Raw genomic sequence first — 18247 nt, 5'->3', positions numbered from 1 at the left:
TATTGTAACAAACTGGTGTATTAGAGAAACTGACCATGAACTGCTCTCACATTACCCCTACAGCAGCCTGTAGAGGGGGCTTGTGTACCATACATCTGGGAGCTACAGTATGCAGACGTTATACTTTAACATACATGATAAATTAATCTAAAGAATATTAATACATATGTACATGTTAAGACAGCTTTAACAGTAACTGAAAACCATACTATATTCTATCTTTTGAAACGTGTTTTCCCTCCTAAATGTCCAAGTGGGTGTGTAATACAGTCATTGATGGAAAATGAAAGTGTTCTCATATCTACAACTGACTCTCCGGTAGACTTTCCTGGGACCAGCAGTCAGGTAAGAGGCTCTAGTGAAATAATGGCTAAAACATTTTATTAATAGGTATTTTCTTTTTCAAAAAAAGTTGGCGTGTATAATGATAATGTAAAGGTGGATTTCTTTATGTCCCGTTACATATTTCCATTGTATATTTTGACCATACCTTTAGTCTTGGCATTGAACTAAAGCACATTGCTTCACTTCTATTTGTTTCTGTGCTTCAACTGTCATAAATGTAAACACAATATTTGAATTATTACTTATTTTTTGTCAGCAAACATTACTCAGATGGGACTGTGAATTAAAAACAAACCAATGCTTTAATGCAACTGGATATATTATGTTAAGACTTGGCAAATGCAATGATTAACAGAACCTGGCTTGTTTCCCTGACAGATGCATAATGGAACCTTTGATTCACAAAGTCTGTTTGCTAACTTTCCTCGTCGTCTTCGATGCCACTTCATCTGTTGCAGGTAATAAATATTACAAGCATATACTGTATTAGTCCAGGCATATGTAAAAAGGATGTTAACTTTTTCATAAAAGCATGAGTCTTGGTACACTTGTAAAGTTTGGGACCCTGAGAATTCTCAGAAAGGGAGACATTGCAAAAAATACCTCCTGTGGCAGCCATTTTGCTATTCCCCCATAACCTGACAATTTATCTTCCTTCATATCTGCTAAAGTAAACTAATAAAAGGTGATGTCTTCACCTGTTTTAATGGTCAAGGATGACAATAGTGCTAAGTGCAACATAATGAAATGTTCTGATTATTATGCAAAGGTGAACTTGGGGTAAACCATTGAAAATAAATCAAATTATTTCGCATACAAAACAGAATATTATGTCTGTTGTTGATTTGTAAATTAGATTTTTTTTTAAATCTTTACATAATGCTTGAAAGTGAAGCTCAGTTTGGGGTTTTCATTGATTGTGATGTTTTGGGGTTCCATGTGGCTCAGTTGGTAGAAGTTTAGTTTAGTTTGCAGAACAGACCGTTTTAAAGGAGGTGCTCAAGTGGCATTGGCACAACCATCAAACACTTAACTGCTACAACACGGTTGCCACAAATACACATTTTTTATTTTTTTATTTCACCTTTATTTAACCAGGTAGGCTAGTTGAGAACAAGTTCTCATTTGCAACTGCGACCTGGCCAAGATAAAGCATAGCAGTGTGAGCAGACAGCAAAGAGTTACACATGGAGTAAACAATTAACAAGTCAATAACACAGTAGAAAACAAAGGGGGAGTCTATATACAATGTGTGCAAAAGGCATGAGGTAGGCAAATAATTACAATTTTGCAGATTAACACTGGAGTGATGAATGATCAGATGGTCATGTACAGGTAGAGATATTGGTGTGCAAAAGAGCAGAAAAGTAAATAAATAAAAACAGTATGGGGATGAGGTAGGTGAAAAAGGGTGGGCTATTTACCAATAGACTATGTACAGCTGCAGCGATTGGTTAGCTGCTCAGATAGCTGATGTTTGAAGTTGGTGAGGGAGATAAAAGTCTCCAACTTCAGCGATTTTTGCAATTCGTTCCAGTCACAGGCAGCAGAGTACTGGAACGAAAGGCGGCCAAATGAGGTGTTGGCTTTAGGGATGATCAGTGAGATACACCTGCTGGAGCGCGTGCTACAGATGGGTGTTGCCATCGTGACCAGTGAGCTGAGATAAGGCGGAGCTTTACCTAGCATGGACTTGTAGATGACCTGGAGCCAGTGGGTCTGGCGATGAATATGTAGCGAGGGCCAGCCGACTAGAGCATACAAGTCGCAGTGGTGGGTGGTATAAGGTGCTTTAGTGACAAAACGGATGGCACTGTGATAGACTGCATCCAGTTTGCTGAGTAGAGTGTTGGAAGCCATTTTGTAGATGACATCGCCGAAGTCGAGGATCGGTAGGATAGTCAGTTTTACTAGGGTAAGCTTGGCGGCGTGAGTGAAGGAGGCTTTGTTGCGGAATAGAAAGCCGACTCTTGATTTGATTTTCGATTGGAGATGTTTGATATGAGTCTGGACGGAGAGTTTGCAGTCTAGCCAGACACCTAGGTACTTATAGACGTCCACATATTCTAGGTCGGAACCATCCAGGGTGGTGATGCTAGTCGGGCATGCGGGTGCAGGCAGCGACCGGTTGAAAAGCATGCATTTGGTTTTACTAGCGTTTAAGAGCAGTTGGAGGCCACGGAAGGAATGTTGTATGGCATTGAAGCTTGTTTGGAGGTTAGATAGCACAGTGTCCAAAGACGGGCCGAAAGTATATAGAATGGTGTCGTCTGCGTAGAGGTGGATCAGGGAGTCGCCCGCAGCAAGAGCAACATCATTGATATACACAGAGAAAAGAGTCGGCCCGAGAATTGAACCCTGTGGCACCCCCATAGAGACTGCCAGAGGACCGGACAGCATGCCCTCCGATTTGACACACTGAACTCTGTCTGCAAAGTAATTGGTGAACCAGGCAAGGCAGTCATCCGAAAAACCGAGGCTACTGAGTCTGCCGATAAGAATATGGTGATTGACAGAGTCGAAAGCCTTGGCAAGGTCGATGAAGACGGCTGCACAGTACTGTCTTTTATCGATGGCGGTTATGATATCGTTTAGTACCTTGAGTGTGGCTGAGGTGCACCCGTGACCGGCTCGGAAACCAGATTGCACAGCGGAGAAGGTACGGTGGGATTCGAGATGGTCAGTGACCTGTTTGTTGACTTGGCTTTCGAAGACCTTAGATAGGCAGGGCAGGATGGATATAGGTCTGTAACAGTTTGGGTCCAGGGTGTCTCCCCCTTTGAAGAGGGGGATGACTGCGGTAGCTTTCCAATCCTTGGGGATCTCAGACGATATGAAAGAGAGGTTGAACAGGCTGGTAATAGGGGTTGCGACAATGGTGGCAGATAGTTTCAGAAATAGAGGGTCCAGATTGTCAAGCCCAGCTGATTTGTACGGGTCCAGGTTTTGCAGCTCTTTCAGAACATCTGCTATCTGGATTTGGGTAAAGGAGAACCTGGAGAGGCTTGGGCGAGGAGCTGCGGGGGGGGCGGAGCTGTTGGCCGAGGTTGAAGTAGCCAGGCGGAAGGCATGGCCAGCCGTTGAGAAATGCTTATTGAAGTTTTCGATAATCATGGATTTATCAGTGGTGACCGTGTTACCTAGCCTCAGTGCAGTGGGCAGCTGGGAGGAGGTGCTCTTGTTCTCCATGGACTTCACAGTGTCCCAGAACTTTTGGGAGTTGGAGCTACAGGATGCAAACTTCTGCCTGAAGAAGCTGGCCTTAGCTTTCCTGACTGACTGCGTGTATTGGTTCCGGACTTCCCTGAACAGTTGCATATCACGGGGACTATTCCATGCTATTGCAGTCCACCACAGGATGTTTTTGTGCTGGTCGAGGGCAGTCAGGTCTGGGGTGAACCAAGGGCTGTATCTGTTCTTAGTTCTGCATTTTTTGAACGGAGCAGGCTTATCTAAAATGGTGAGGAAGTTACTTTTAAAGAATGACCAGGCATCCTCAACTGACGGGATGAGGTCAATGTCCTTCCAGGATACCCGGGCCAGGTCGATTAGAAAGGCCTGCTCACAGAAGTGTTTTAGGGAGCGTTTGACAGTGATGAGGGGTGGTCGTTTGACTGCGGCTCCGTAGCGGATTCAGGCAATGAGGCAGTGATCGCTGAGATCCTGGTTGAAGACAGCGGAGGTGTATTTGGAGGGCCAGTTGGTCAGGATGACGTCTATGAGGGTGCCCTTGTTTACAGAGTTAGGGTTGTACCTGGTTGGTTCCTTGATGATTTGTGTGAGATTGAGGGCATCTAGCTTAGATTGTAGGACTGGCGGGGTGTTAAGCATATCCCAGTTTAGGTCACCTAACAGAACAAACTCTGAAGCTAGATGGGGGGCGATCAATTCACAAATGGTGTCCAGGGCACAGCTGGGAGATGAGGGGGGTCGGTAGCAGGCGGCAACCGTGAGAGACTTATTTCTGGAGAGAGTAATTTTCAAAATTAGTAGTTCGAACTGTTTGGGTATGGACCTGGAAAGTATGACATTACTTTGCAGGCTATCTCTGCAGTAAACTGCAACTCCTCCCCCTTTGGCAGTTCTATCTTGACGGAAGATGTTATAGTTGGGTATGGAAATCTCTGAATTTTTGGTGGCCTTCCTGAGCCAGGATTCAGACACAGCAAGGACATCAGGGTTAGCAGAGTGTGCTAAAGCAGTGAGTAAAACAAACTTAGGGAGGAGGCTTCTGATGTTGACATGCATGAAACCAAGGCTTTTTCGATCACAGAAGTCAACAAATGAGGGTGCCTGGGGACATGCAGGGCCTGGGTTTACCTCCACATCACCCGCGGAACAGAGAAGGAGTAGTATGAGGGTGCGGCTAAAGGCTATCAAAACTGGTCGCCTAGAGCGTTGGGGACAGAGAATAAGAGGAGCAGGTTTCTGGGCATGGTAGAATATATTCAGGGCATAATGCGCAGACAGGGGTATGGTGGGGTGCGGGTACAGCGGAGGTAAGCCCAGGCACTGGGTGATGATGAGAGAGGTTGTATCTCTGGACATGCTGGTAGTAATGGGTGAGGTCACCGCATGTGTGGGAGGTGGGACAAAGGAGTTATCAGGGGTATGAAGAGTGGAACTAGGGGCTCCATTGTGAACTAAAACAATGATAACTGACCTGAACAACAGTATACAAGGCATATTGACATTTGAGAGAGACATACAGCGAGGCATACAGTAATCACAGGTGTTGAATTGGGAAAGCTAGCTAAAACAGTAGGTGAGACAACAGCTAATCAGCTAGCACAACAACAGCAGGTAAAATGGCGTAGACTAGGCAACGGGGCCAACAGATAAAACAAACAAGCAGAATGGAGTACCGTGATTAATGGACAGTCCAGCGTGCATCAGCTATGTAGCCAAGAGGTCAGTGTCCAGGGGGCAGCGGTGGATGGGGCAGGGAAGCTGGACTGGCGAGTGTTATTCAGGTTTTAAAAAACTAACAATGACTAAATAGCTTGTAGCTAGTTAGCTGGTTAGCTTCTTGAGGTTCTTGAGTGTGTTCTAAAAATAAATAAAAAATAATAGCAATTCCGTATCACATTGGGTGAGGCAGGTTTCCGGAAGGTATAAACAAATTAAAAGTCAAAAGAGATAGAAAGTAAATATGGGTCCAGTGAGAGTTTTGGGACGCGGCGATTCAGGCGGTTAGCAGGCCTGTGCTAACAAGCTAAAAGTTTGTAGGCCCGGGCTAGACAAGGTAGCAGTTAGCGGACCGGAGCTGGACAAGCTAGCAGTTAGCAGGCCGAATTAGCAAGCAGGGAGATAGCGAGGGCTAGAGAGTTAGCCTTTGGGGGACGTCGCGATGGGGCGAGTCTGTTTATTCCTCTTCATGCGGTGACATCGATAGACCGGTCGTGGGCCCGGGTATTGTAGCTCAGGAGTATGCTACGGTGGTAGCACAGGTGCGCAGGCCGGGCTAGCTTCAAGCTAAGTGGGTGGAAACGCTAGCCAGGAGTAATCATCCGGGGTTGCGGTTTAGCTAGATAGCTAGTTGTGAAGATCCAGCTGAAAAATCCAGCTGAAAAATGTTCTGTTTGCGGTGGGAATCCGGGGATGAATCCGGGGATGAAAAATAAATAGGTCCGTTATGCTCTGGTTAGAGTCGCGTTGTTCGAACTGGCGAGAGCTTTCCGAACTAAAGGTTAGCTGATGACCGGTTAGCTGAAGACCGCTAGCATAGCTGGTGGTTAGCTGGCTAGCTTCAGTTGAGGGGTTCCGAAGTAAATATAAATACTTTAGGAAAAATAGCTACATTGGGTGAGTCGGGTTGCAGGACAGTATTTGGAAGCTTAGGTTTAGCAAAATGTTTTTAAAGAGATAAGCGGAGAAAAATATGTAAAAAACGAAAAAGAAACGATATATACAGGGACACAACACGATAGGACGACTTACTGCTACGCCATCTTGGGACCGTGCCCCCAAATATGTAAATTATCCCCACAGTACAGTACATTGTCCCCATCTATCAAAGCACAGTGGTGGTTGTACCTTAGATTTAAAATATTGGGTGGAAAAATGTCCAATTATACCTACAATGTACAGAACTCTACCATGTGAGTTCATTTGTGTACCTGTGAAGTTTACCTATGAGTTTTTTGTACCCTAGGGAACAACACTGTACCCTAACCATGCCCTTGTTCTTTGACAGAGTGTTAATACATATTCCAAGCAAGAAGTATGGATGTGGTGGTAATGCAGAAACAATGATGCACTCAACCAATAGTTTGCACGTTCAAATTGCTTGAGCATTCATGTATCCTCTAGGTCTAGTGTCCTTGACCACTGCTAGTTTTCTATTGATGTTACGTTGGTGGCAATAATTTGACAATTATTAACTTGATTCTGGGCAGCTTTTATCAAAGTCCAGACCTGTTTCCTTGCCACTAAGTCTGTAGCTCTTGTCTCGTTCAGGCTCGTAGACCTAGTTGTGTAGCAGGACATATAGCAGAACATTTCAGGCTGCTATTGATCAAGAGGTTATAAGTTCAAATCTGAGCCCAAGTGTGGTCACAGTACAATATTTGTTTAACACTAATCGAAATGAGAATACAGCAGCATACTGTCATTTTATAGAAGTAACACCTTCAAGTTGTTGTACAGTATTTACAGTACTTTAGGCCAAGTTCAAAAAGGTATTCTTGGCAATATATACATAGCCAATCTACTTTACATCCACAGACCTGGTGGCGCAGCAGGAACTTCAGGTAGTTATCAACCAGGAGGTTGTCAGTCCCAAGTGAGGTTGTCCCCAGTAATCAGCATACCCCAATTTAATGTCCATTAACACCTTAACTTAGCTGTAAAAAATGCAGTAACTTGTTTTAGATTTAACATATTTTCAGCACACCTAGACAAAAATCTCCAGTGGACCATGACACAATGTTCTAAGCATTGTAATGAACATGTAATGTTCTCACATGTAGTTTCATCACCTGTTGCTTCAAATGTTGTCACATGTTATCACATTAACTCCACATAAAATCACGTGATCACAAGTGAAATTCATGTGGATATTTTGTAAGGTATCCTTTGTCTGCGTTTATGGCCTGGTTTCTTCTATTCAAACCACTGGTTTTCAATAGCGTACATGTCCAAAAACTGGATTGGCCATTGCAAAAGGTTAATTTTGTGTTCAATTAACAATTTCTTTGTAGATTTTGATGTGTGCTTGGGGTTATTGTCTTGCTGGAAGATCCACTTGTGGTCAAGTATCAGCAACCAGGTTTTTAGCAAAAATGTCCTGGTACTTCTTAAAGTTAATGATGACGTTGATCTTAACAAGGGCCCAAGGAGCAATGGAAGCAAAATAGCCCCATAACATCAAAGATCCACCACAATGGGTTACATATTTCCTTTATATCCATTGTTCTTTCAAAGACCAAACCAACCACTGGTGTGCATTGTATTTTTATGTAATCTAACCATAGCACCGCCTGGAGTTAAATGCTAAACTGCATTGGCACTTGGATTGGAACCAGTGCTATGGTCATATCACACAAAAATAGAGGACTTACACCAGCAGTGAGTTTGGCCTTCGAATGAACAGTGCAGCAGAGTCATTTAGAGAAAGGCTTATGTAGAATAGACATTAGATGTGAAATGAGTATTTGGTTTAACATTGAACAAGGCTGTACCTTAGTTGTCCTGATACCAGCGTCCTGTTATTGGTTAATACACAAAAAGACTGCTACTCACTCAGAAGTTACTCAGTAACAGTTGTCATTTATTTGTTTTAGTCTTGTCATCATTATTTGCCTATTGTGTGGACTTTGTTATAGATTTTCACGTGACAAAGACCTCTATTTCCATCTCATATAAAAAAAAAATACTGTATATATTACTTACTTTCTCTGAGCTAATGTATTAGTATTAAATAATTGTATTTTTTGCTTAAAATATACAGATTGTAACGGTTTTCTTGAGTTGAAGGAGAGGCGGACCAAAATGCAGCGTGGTTTCTATTAATGGTTCTTTAATGAAGAAAACTATACATGAATAGACTAACAAAACAATAAACGTGAGAAAACCTAAACAGCCCTATCTGGTGCAAACACAGAGACAGGAACAATCACCCACAAAACCCAACACCAAACAGGCTACCTAAATATGGTTCCCAATCAGAGACAATGACTAACACCTGCCTCTGATTGAGAACCATATCAGGCCAAACATAGAAATAGACAAACTAGACATGTAACATAGAATGCCCACTCAGATCACACCCTGACCAAACAAAACATAGAAACATACAAAGCAAACTATGGTCAGGGTGTGACACAGATTTAGGATCTTAATTAGAGCCAGTTTCCTACAGCAGGAAAATACTATTGTGCAGCAAAAGGAAATGTGAATTATTATGTAGATGATAATTTATTAACAATTTTGTGGAGGGTGATACATTTTTTGTTAGGGGAAAATCAAGTTTGAAACTTCAAAGTGGAAATTACAAACTTTAGAAGCATTTTTTTACTCAAATAAACTATACGTTTGCATTTCCTGCATTGCGGGAAAATTATTGTAACAAAAGAGTGATCAATTTAAGGTCCTACATCTGTAGATCAGTATTTGTATTATTTATTTTATTCAGGCTTTTTGCTCATCTTTATCAAGGGATCCAATTATATTTGGGGCACTGATGGTTTAGCACTGGTAAAAGATAACTGTAAAGATGTAACTGTCTTTGTGATCAATATGAGCCGCTCTTATCTTTGTGACCTTCAAACCCCATTCTTCCCACCTTCTGTAACACTTTCTCCTCTCCTCCTCTCTCCCTCCAGACCTCAGCCTCATAGTCCCTCCTGACCCTGTAGTTGCATCTGCTGGTGATGACATCATCCTTCCCTGTCATCTCTCTCCTCAAAGTAGTGCTGTTGCCATGGATATCAGGTGGTTTAAGGAGGGAGACTTCACTAACCCCCTGTATTTGTATAAGAGCAGAACGGGGGAAGAGGGGGAGGGCTATAAGGGCAGAGTGAGTCTGTTCACGCAGGAGCTGGAAAGAGGCAACTTATCGCTGCTGTTGAAGAATGTCAAGGTGTCAGATAGGGGACGCTACAAATGCCAAGCCAGCCACTTGGATTGGATCCAGGAACCAGCTGTTGCGCTTCAAGTTACAAGTAACCAAAGCTTATCAAGAGCCTAACAATTATCCAATAGAGACCCACAGTGGTGGTGTAATAATACCCATAAAACCTAGCGGTAAAACAGGGAAATGCTTCCAATCGTTTTTCCACCATTCATTTTTCCCTAAGGGGATATTAGAAACACTTAAATTAAGGGATGTGTTTTGTGTAGGCTAACCCTGGCATAACAAATTGATTTACAATGTAAATCTCTTTCGGAAAAGGTGACTTTTATCAATATATTCGGCTCTATTTAATCTCAGATTCAAAAATGCTAATTAGCATCAAAGTAGACCTCATGCAAGACTACAAATCCCTGCAAGCTCCTGCAAGTCATCTCTAGCTGACACCTTTTGCTAACAGGTATTGTGTCAATTTAAAACTTGCCCGAGACAGTTCAAAGAATTGTCAATTTAAAGAAATGTATCCAATGTATTACTACATGTAACTAACATTAGATAGTTAATCAAAATATTATTACCTTTGCCTCAATTCGGCAGTGTCGTCCAGATCATCATGGCATTTGTAATTCTTTATGATAGCCACATTAGCAGCTAAGTAGCATTTAATTTGTTGGGGGTAAATACATTGATAAAAGCCACCTTGTTATCAAAACGTCATGCCAGGGTAAGCCTACAGGAAACACAGCCCTTATTTTAAGTGTTTCTAAAATCCTCTATGGGAAAAATGTATGGTGGAATAACAATTAGAACCCTTTGCCTGTTTAATCGCTAGGTTTTATAGGTATAATGACTCTTACTGTGGAACTCTATTGTCAATGGTTTCTTACCAAATTTAGACAGAATTGGTAAAAGAGACCTGATTCATCTTTGACTCTTTCCTGAAGATGTTGACATGCTGAATCTTAGAGAAGCCAACAACTGACGTAGATTTTTTAAATTAGGCAGTTCAGAATAATCAGATACTATGCAGGAACTTTCTTGTTTTGTCTGTTGACAACTTTTTGATCAAGACTAGCCTTGGCAGATGTCACATAAACCAGTTTTTGAATGTCTTTTTTATGTATATACAGTAATTCCATCCTTGGTGATCAGAGCAGGGCAGTGTTATAGATCTCCATGAGAAAGCTTTGTCACTGAGTTTTCCAGTCAGCTGTAGACTCTGGAACTGACACCGCACACCCTGACACTGTTCTGGATAAAAAATGTGTCATTGGGAAGGAGAGAAAGGGGCAGAGAAGAGAGAGGAAAAGCAGTGTGTCTTGGGAATGGAGGGATATGATATAGGCACACATTACTGGGAGGTTGACCTGGGGGAGAAGAGCCAGTGGAGTGTTGGAGTCGCACAGGACCCAGAGAACAGAAACAACACACCAATGATTCCAGAGAATGGCTATTGGAGCATACGTTTGGAAAACGGTGTATTGAAAACAGTTGACAGGTCTTCTATTGTCCTTCCCATTGAACTGAAACCTGGAAAGCTGGGGGTGTTAGTGGACTATGAGGAGGGAAAGATAGTGTTTTTCAACGTTGAGAAGAAATGCCACATCCACTCCTTCCTTGGAAGATTTGATAAGACACTCTATCCGTTCTTTGGTCCTTTGATTGGTTGTACAGAGGAACTCAAAATCTCACCCATCCCTCGAGCTGAAAAGTGAACCTATAAAAGATTGCAGTTGTCAGGCAAGGCCATAGCATTTTTTATTCTGTCTTTAGTACCCCAAAACTCTCTGGTTTAAATTGACCATGGAGAAAATGATTGATGTGTGGAGTGCAATCCAGATTATCTTCCATTGTTTGAGTAATTATTTAGCTTTAGCTATTATTCACTTTGTTAAGATTGAGTTACTTTTAGTTACTTTTACTTATTTTGTCACAGACAAATTGATCTGAGTGTGAGATGGAATGTTTTCCCCTTTTTCATAGCTGTACTGTGTTCTAATGTTTAGATGTAACTGTATACATCTATTAAAATCTCTGTTCTGATTCTGTATATACTCAATGTTTGTAAAGTGAGTATCCCTTGCTGTAATGATGTATAGACTAACGTATTCCGTTTTGTCTCATTCATTTATCATATTTTAATGTTCATATTGTATAGCCATAGTTATTTTTAAAACAAATCATATAATCACTTTATATCCGAGACTGTTTGAACTATCATGTTGGTAGAAATATCTGTAATGATAATATGGTCCAACTAGATGTTACACTGGACAACTAACTACAGGCTTCACTGGGTCAATATATTGTGTGTCTCTGGCTAACTAGCTTGCATTCTTGGTCATTGTAAAGATTATTATCTTCAAAGTGACCAAGATAGTGTTTTTAATGTGACGGCTCGTTACCAAACTTGTTAAAACAACTTCCTATTAGCCAGTAGAAGCTAGTTGTTTCTCAATCCTAGTCATCAATAGATCCACATCCAGATACCAAATAAGATCTTGTATTTTTTATGTTTTAAAACAAAAATGCGAGTTTAATGTCACAAAATAAACTATTGAAATAATGAATGAATAATATATTAATACAGATAATGGAACACAGCGTAGATGCCTGGTTTGATGACAGCAAAGGATCATACAAATTAATCCACATTTGTTGATATTACCTATTGGAAAATTATTCACATAGCTTTGTAACACAATATGCTGTTGACAGCTGTAATCAATTATGTTTTTCTACGTTGCCGTGACGGACAAAATTGTGATTGGTTTTGCATCATTGTTCCAGGGTGGTTTAGGTTTACAGGTTTTATTTATTCGCACCAAAGAAAATAAGTGAAATATATAACACTGATGCAGGTTGGAAGACCCAAAGTGCTGATATGAAAACACCACAAAATATAAGTACAAAAATACAAGTTTGCTCAATCAGTTAAACAAAGAATATTAATTATAAATTATAAATTATATACTCAGTTTACAAGAAAAAGTGTGAGAAAAAGTGTGAGAGAGAGAGAGATAAGCTACATTGAGGGGATTATTGGATAGTGTTCACTTGAAGTCATTGAGGGTTGATGATGTTTTGATAAGAATTCCACAGTATGGTGAATTGACTACGTGAGGTGCTGCAGAGAGGAGGGTGAAGATTATCACAGTCTTGTGTTATATACATAGATTTCAGAATTACCTCAAAATCCATTGAAGAGTTTAGGTAAACTGTCTGTGAGGAATTAATATTTGTAGATGATAATTGGCGTACATTCATTTTTATTTTATTTTTTATTTAACCTTTATTTAACCAGGTAGGCTAGTTGAGAACAAGTTCTCATTTTCAACGGCGACCTGGCCAAGATAAAGCATAGCAGTGTGAACAGACAACACAGAGTTACACATGGAGTAAACAATTAACAAGTCAATAACACAGTAGAAAAAAAGGGGAGTCTATATACATTGTGTTCAAAAGGCATGAGGGGGTAGGCGAATAATTACAATTTTGCAGATTAACACTGGAGTGATAAATGATCAGATGGTCATGTACAGGTAGAGATATTGGTGTGCAAAAGAGCAGAAAAGTAAATAAATAAAAACAGTATTGGGATGAGGTAGGTAAAAATGGGTGGGCTATTTACCGATAGAGTATGTACAGCTGCAGCGATCGGTTAGCTGCTCAGATAGCAGATGTTTGAAGTTGGTGAGGGAGATAAAAGTCTCCAACTTCAGCGATTTTTGCAATTCGTTCCAGTCACAGGCCGCAGAGAACTGGAACGAAAGGCGGCCAAATGAGGTGTTGGCTTTAGGGATGATCAGTGAGATACACCTGCTGGAGCGCGTGCTACGGATGGGTGTTGCCATCATGACCAGTGAACTGAGATAAGGCGGAGCTTTACCTAGCATGGACTTGTAGATGACCTGGAGCCAGTGGGTCTGGCGACGAATATGTAGCGAGGGCCAGCCGACTAGAGCATACAAGTCGCAGTGGTGGGTGGTATAAGGTGCTTTAGTGACAAAACGGATGGCACTGTGATAACTGGATGCAGTTTATCTGAGTAGAGTGTTGGAAGCAATTTTGTAGATGACATCGCCGAAGTCGAGGATTGGTAGGAATGTCGTAAATGGAGATGATATTGAGTTTTTCGAACTGTTTGGGTATGGACCTGGAAAGTATGACATTACTTTGCAGGCTATCTCTGCAGTAAACTGCAACTCCTCCCCCTTTGGCAGTTCTATCTTGACGGAAGATGTTATAGTTGGGTATGGAAATCTCTGAATTTTTGGTGGCCTTCCTGAGCCAGGATTCAGACACAGCAAGGACATCAGGGTTAGCAGAGTGTGCTAAAGCAGTGAGTAAAACAAACTTAGGGAGGAGGCTTCTGATGTTGACATGCATGAAACCAAGGCTTTTTCGATCACAGAAGTCAACAAATGAGGGTGCCTGGGGACATGCAGGGCCTGGGTTTACCTCCACATCACCCGCGGAACAGAGAAGGAGTAGTATGAGGGTGCGGCTAAAGGCTATCAAAACTGGTCGCCTAGAGCGTTGGGGACAGAGAATAAGAGGAGCAGGTTTCTGGGCATGGTAGAATATATTCAGGGCATAATGCGCAGACAGGGGTATGGTGGGGTGCGGGTACAGCGGAGGTAAGCCCAGGCACTGGGTGATGATGAGAGAGGTTGTATCTCTGGACATGCTGGTAGTAATGGGTGAGGTCACCGCATGTGTGGGAGGTGGGACAAAGGAGTTATCAGGGGTATGAAGAGTGGAACTAGGGGCTCCATTGTGAACTAAAACAATGATAACTGACCTGAACAACAGTATACAAGGCATATTGACATTTGAGAGAGACATACAGCGAGGCATACAGTAATCACAGGTGTTGAATTGGGAAAGCTAGCTAAAACAGTAGGTGAGACAACAGCTAATCAGCTAGCACAACAACAGCAGGTAAAATGGCGTAGACTAGGCAACGGGGCCAACAGATAAAACAAACAAGCAGAATGGAGTACCGTGATTAATGGACAGTCCAGCGTGCATCAGCTATGTAGCCAAGAGGTCAGTGTCCAGGGGGCAGCGGTGGATGGGGCAGGGAAGCTGGACTGGCGAGTGTTATTCAGGTTTTAAAAAACTAACAATGACTAAATAGCTTGTAGCTAGTTAGCTGGTTAGCTTCTTGAGGTTCTTGAGTGTGTTCTAAAAATAAATAAAAAATAATAGCAATTCCGTATCACATTGGGTGAGGCAGGTTTCCGGAAGGTATAAACAAATTAAAAGTCAAAAGAGATAGAAAGTAAATATGGGTCCAGTGAGAGTTTTGGGACGCGGCGATTCAGGCGGTTAGCAGGCCTGTGCTAACAAGCTAAAAGTTTGTAGGCCCGGGCTAGACAAGGTAGCAGTTAGCGGACCGGAGCTGGACAAGCTAGCAGTTAGCAGGCCGAATTAGCAAGCAGGGAGATAGCGAGGGCTAGAGAGTTAGCCTTTGGGGGACGTCGCGATGGGGCGAGTCTGTTTATTCCTCTTCATGCGGTGACATCGATAGACCGGTCGTGGGCCCGGGTATTGTAGCTCAGGAGTATGCTACGGTGGTAGCACAGGTGCGCAGGCCGGGCTAGCTTCAAGCTAAGTGGGTGGAAACGCTAGCCAGGAGTAATCATCCGGGGTTGCGGTTTAGCTAGATAGCTAGTTGTGAAGATCCAGCTGAAAAATCCAGCTGAAAAATGTTCTGTTTGCGGTGGGAATCCGGGGATGAATCCGGGGATGAAAAATAAATAGGTCCGTTATGCTCTGGTTAGAGTCGCGTTGTTCGAACTGGCGAGAGCTTTCCGAACTAAAGGTTAGCTGATGACCGGTTAGCTGAAGACCGCTAGCATAGCTGGTGGTTAGCTGGCTAGCTTCAGTTGAGGGGTTCCGAAGTAAATATAAATACTTTAGGAAAAATAGCTACATTGGGTGAGTCGGGTTGCAGGACAGTATTTGGAAGCTTAGGTTTAGCAAAATGTTTTTAAAGAGATAAGCGGAGAAAAATATGTAAAAAACGAAAAAGAAACGATATATACAGGGACACAACACGATAGGACGACTTACTGCTACGCCATCTTGGGACCGTGCCCCCAAATATGTAAATTATCCCCACAGTACAGTACATTGTCCCCATCTATCAAAGCACAGTGGTGGTTGTACCTTAGATTTAAAATATTGGGTGGAAAAATGTCCAATTATACCTACAATGTACAGAACTCTACCATGTGAGTTCATTTGTGTACCTGTGAAGTTTACCTATGAGTTTTTTGTACCCTAGGGAACAACACTGTACCCTAACCATGCCCTTGTTCTTTGACAGAGTGTTAATACATATTCCAAGCAAGAAGTATGGATGTGGTGGTAATGCAGAAACAATGATGCACTCAACCAATAGTTTGCACGTTCAAATTGCTTGAGCATTCATGTATCCTCTAGGTCTAGTGTCCTTGACCACTGCTAGTTTTCTATTGATGTTACGTTGGTGGCAATAATTTGACAATTATTAACTTGATTCTGGGCAGCTTTTATCAAAGTCCAGACCTGTTTCCTTGCCACTAAGTCTGTAGCTCTTGTCTCGTTCAGGCTCGTAGACCTAGTTGTGTAGCAGGACATATAGCAGAACATTTCAGGCTGCTATTGATCAAGAGGTTATAAGTTCAAATCTGAGCCCAAGTGTGGTCACAGTACAATATTTGTTTAACACTAATCGAAATGAGAATACAGCAGCATACTGTCATTTTATAGAAGTAACACCTTCAAGTTGTTGTACAGTATTTACAGTACTTTAGGCCAAGTTCAAAAAGGTATTCTTGGCAATATATACATAGCCAATCTACTTTACATCCACAGACCTGGTGGCGCAGCAGGAACTTCAGGTAGTTATCAACCAGGAGGTTGTCAGTCCCAAGTGAGGTTGTCCCCAGTAATCAGCATACCCCAGTTTAATGTCCATTAACACCTTAACTTAGCTGTAAAAAATGCAGTAACTTGTTTTAGATTTAACATATTTTCAGCACACCTAGACAAAAATCTCCAGTGGACCATGACACAATGTTCTAAGCATTGTAATGAACATGTAATGTTCTCACATGTAGTTTCATCACCTGTTGCTTCAAATGTTGTCACATGTTATCACATTAACTCCACATAAAATCACGTGATCACAAGTGAAATTCATGTGGATATTTTGTAAGGTATCCTTTGTCTGCGTTTATGGCCTGGTTTCTTCTATTCAAACCACTGGTTTTCAATAGCGTACATGTCCAAAAACTGGATTGGCCATTGCAAAAGGTTAATTTTGTGTTCAATTAACAATTTCTTTGTAGATTTTGATGTGTGCTTGGGGTTATTGTCTTGCTGGAAGATCCACTTGTGGTCAAGTATCAGCAACCAGGTTTTTAGCAAAAATGTCCTGGTACTTCTTAAAGTTAATGATGACGTTGATCTTAACAAGGGCCCAAGGAGCAATGGAAGCAAAATAGCCCCATAACATCAAAGATCCACCACAATGGGTTACATATTTCCTTTATATCCATTGTTCTTTCAAAGACCAAACCAACCACTGGTGTGCATTGTATTTTTATGTAATCTAACCATAGCACCGCCTGGAGTTAAATGCTAAACTGCATTGGCACTTGGATTGGAACCAGTGCTATGGTCATATCACACAAAAATAGAGGACTTACACCAGCAGTGAGTTTGGCCTTCGAATGAACAGTGCAGCAGAGTCATTTAGAGAAAGGCTTATGTAGAATAGACATTAGATGTGAAATGAGTATTTGGTTTAACATTGAACAAGGCTGTACCTTAGTTGTCCTGATACCAGCGTCCTGTTATTGGTTAATACACAAAAAGACTGCTACTCACTCAGAAGTTACTCAGTAACAGTTGTCATTTATTTGTTTTAGTCTTGTCATCATTATTTGCCTATTGTGTGGACTTTGTTATAGATTTTCACGTGACAAAGACCTCTATTTCCATCTCATATAAAAAAAAAAATACTGTATATATTACTTACTTTCTCTGAGCTAATGTATTAGTATTAAATAATTGTATTTTTTGCTTAAAATATACAGATTGTAACGGTTTTCTTGAGTTGAAGGAGAGGCGGACCAAAATGCAGCGTGGTTTCTATTAATGGTTCTTTAATGAAGAAAACTATACATGAATAGACTAACAAAACAATAAACGTGAGAAAACCTAAACAGCCCTATCTGGTGCAAACACAGAGACAGGAACAATCACCCACAAAACCCAACACCAAACAGGCTACCTAAATATGGTTCCCAATCAGAGACAATGACTAACACCTGCCTCTGATTGAGAACCATATCAGGCCAAACATAGAAATAGACAAACTAGACATGTAACATAGAATGCCCACTCAGATCACACCCTGACCAAACAAAACATAGAAACATACAAAGCAAACTATGGTCAGGGTGTGACACAGATTTAGGATCTTAATTAGAGCCAGTTTCCTACAGCAGGAAAATACTATTGTGCAGCAAAAGGAAATGTGAATTATTATGTAGATGATAATTTATTAACAATTTTGTGGAGGGTGATACATTTTTTGTTAGGGGAAAATCAAGTTTGAAACTTCAAAGTGGAAATTACAAACTTTAGAAGCATTTTTTTACTCAAATAAACTATACGTTTGCATTTCCTGCATTGCGGGAAAATTATTGTAACAAAAGAGTGATCAATTTAAGGTCCTACATCTGTAGATCAGTATTTGTATTATTTATTTTATTCAGGCTTTTTGCTCATCTTTATCAAGGGATCCAATTATATTTGGGGCACTGATGG

The 18247-nt window shown here is 41.4% G+C and overlaps 1 protein-coding gene across 1 annotated transcript; it reads left to right on the top strand.

The window, feature by feature from the left end:
* Positions 1-211: 211 nt before the first annotated feature.
* On the top strand, positions 212-10647 carry LOC116354063 (butyrophilin subfamily 1 member A1-like). Its single transcript, XM_031793082.1, has 4 exons — positions 212-345; positions 724-803; positions 9171-9509; positions 10571-10647. The coding sequence occupies exons 2-4, from the start codon at positions 731-733 to the stop codon at positions 10645-10647; spliced, it is 489 nt and encodes a 162-aa protein (XP_031648942.1). The 5' UTR covers positions 212-345; positions 724-730.
* Positions 10648-18247: the final 7600 nt, after the last annotated feature.

The sequence above is a fragment of the Oncorhynchus kisutch genome, linkage group LG16 (genome assembly GCF_002021735.2).
Source record: "Oncorhynchus kisutch isolate 150728-3 linkage group LG16, Okis_V2, whole genome shotgun sequence".
Classification (NCBI taxonomy): Eukaryota; Metazoa; Chordata; class Actinopteri; order Salmoniformes; family Salmonidae; genus Oncorhynchus; species Oncorhynchus kisutch.
This window is presented reverse-complemented; position numbering and strand designations above follow the sequence as displayed.

Coding starts and splice junctions, on each gene's coding strand:
- LOC116354063 (XM_031793082.1), top strand. CDS start 731: ATGGAACCTTTGATTCACAAAGTCTGTTTGCTAACTTTCCTCGTCGTC. Junction 804..9,170: donor TGCCACTTCATCTGTTGCAG/GTAATAAATATT, acceptor CTCTCCCTCCAG/ACCTCAGCCTCATAGTCCCT. Junction 9,510..10,570: donor TGTTGCGCTTCAAGTTACAA/GTAACCAAAGCT, acceptor CTTGGTGATCAG/AGCAGGGCAGTGTTATAGAT.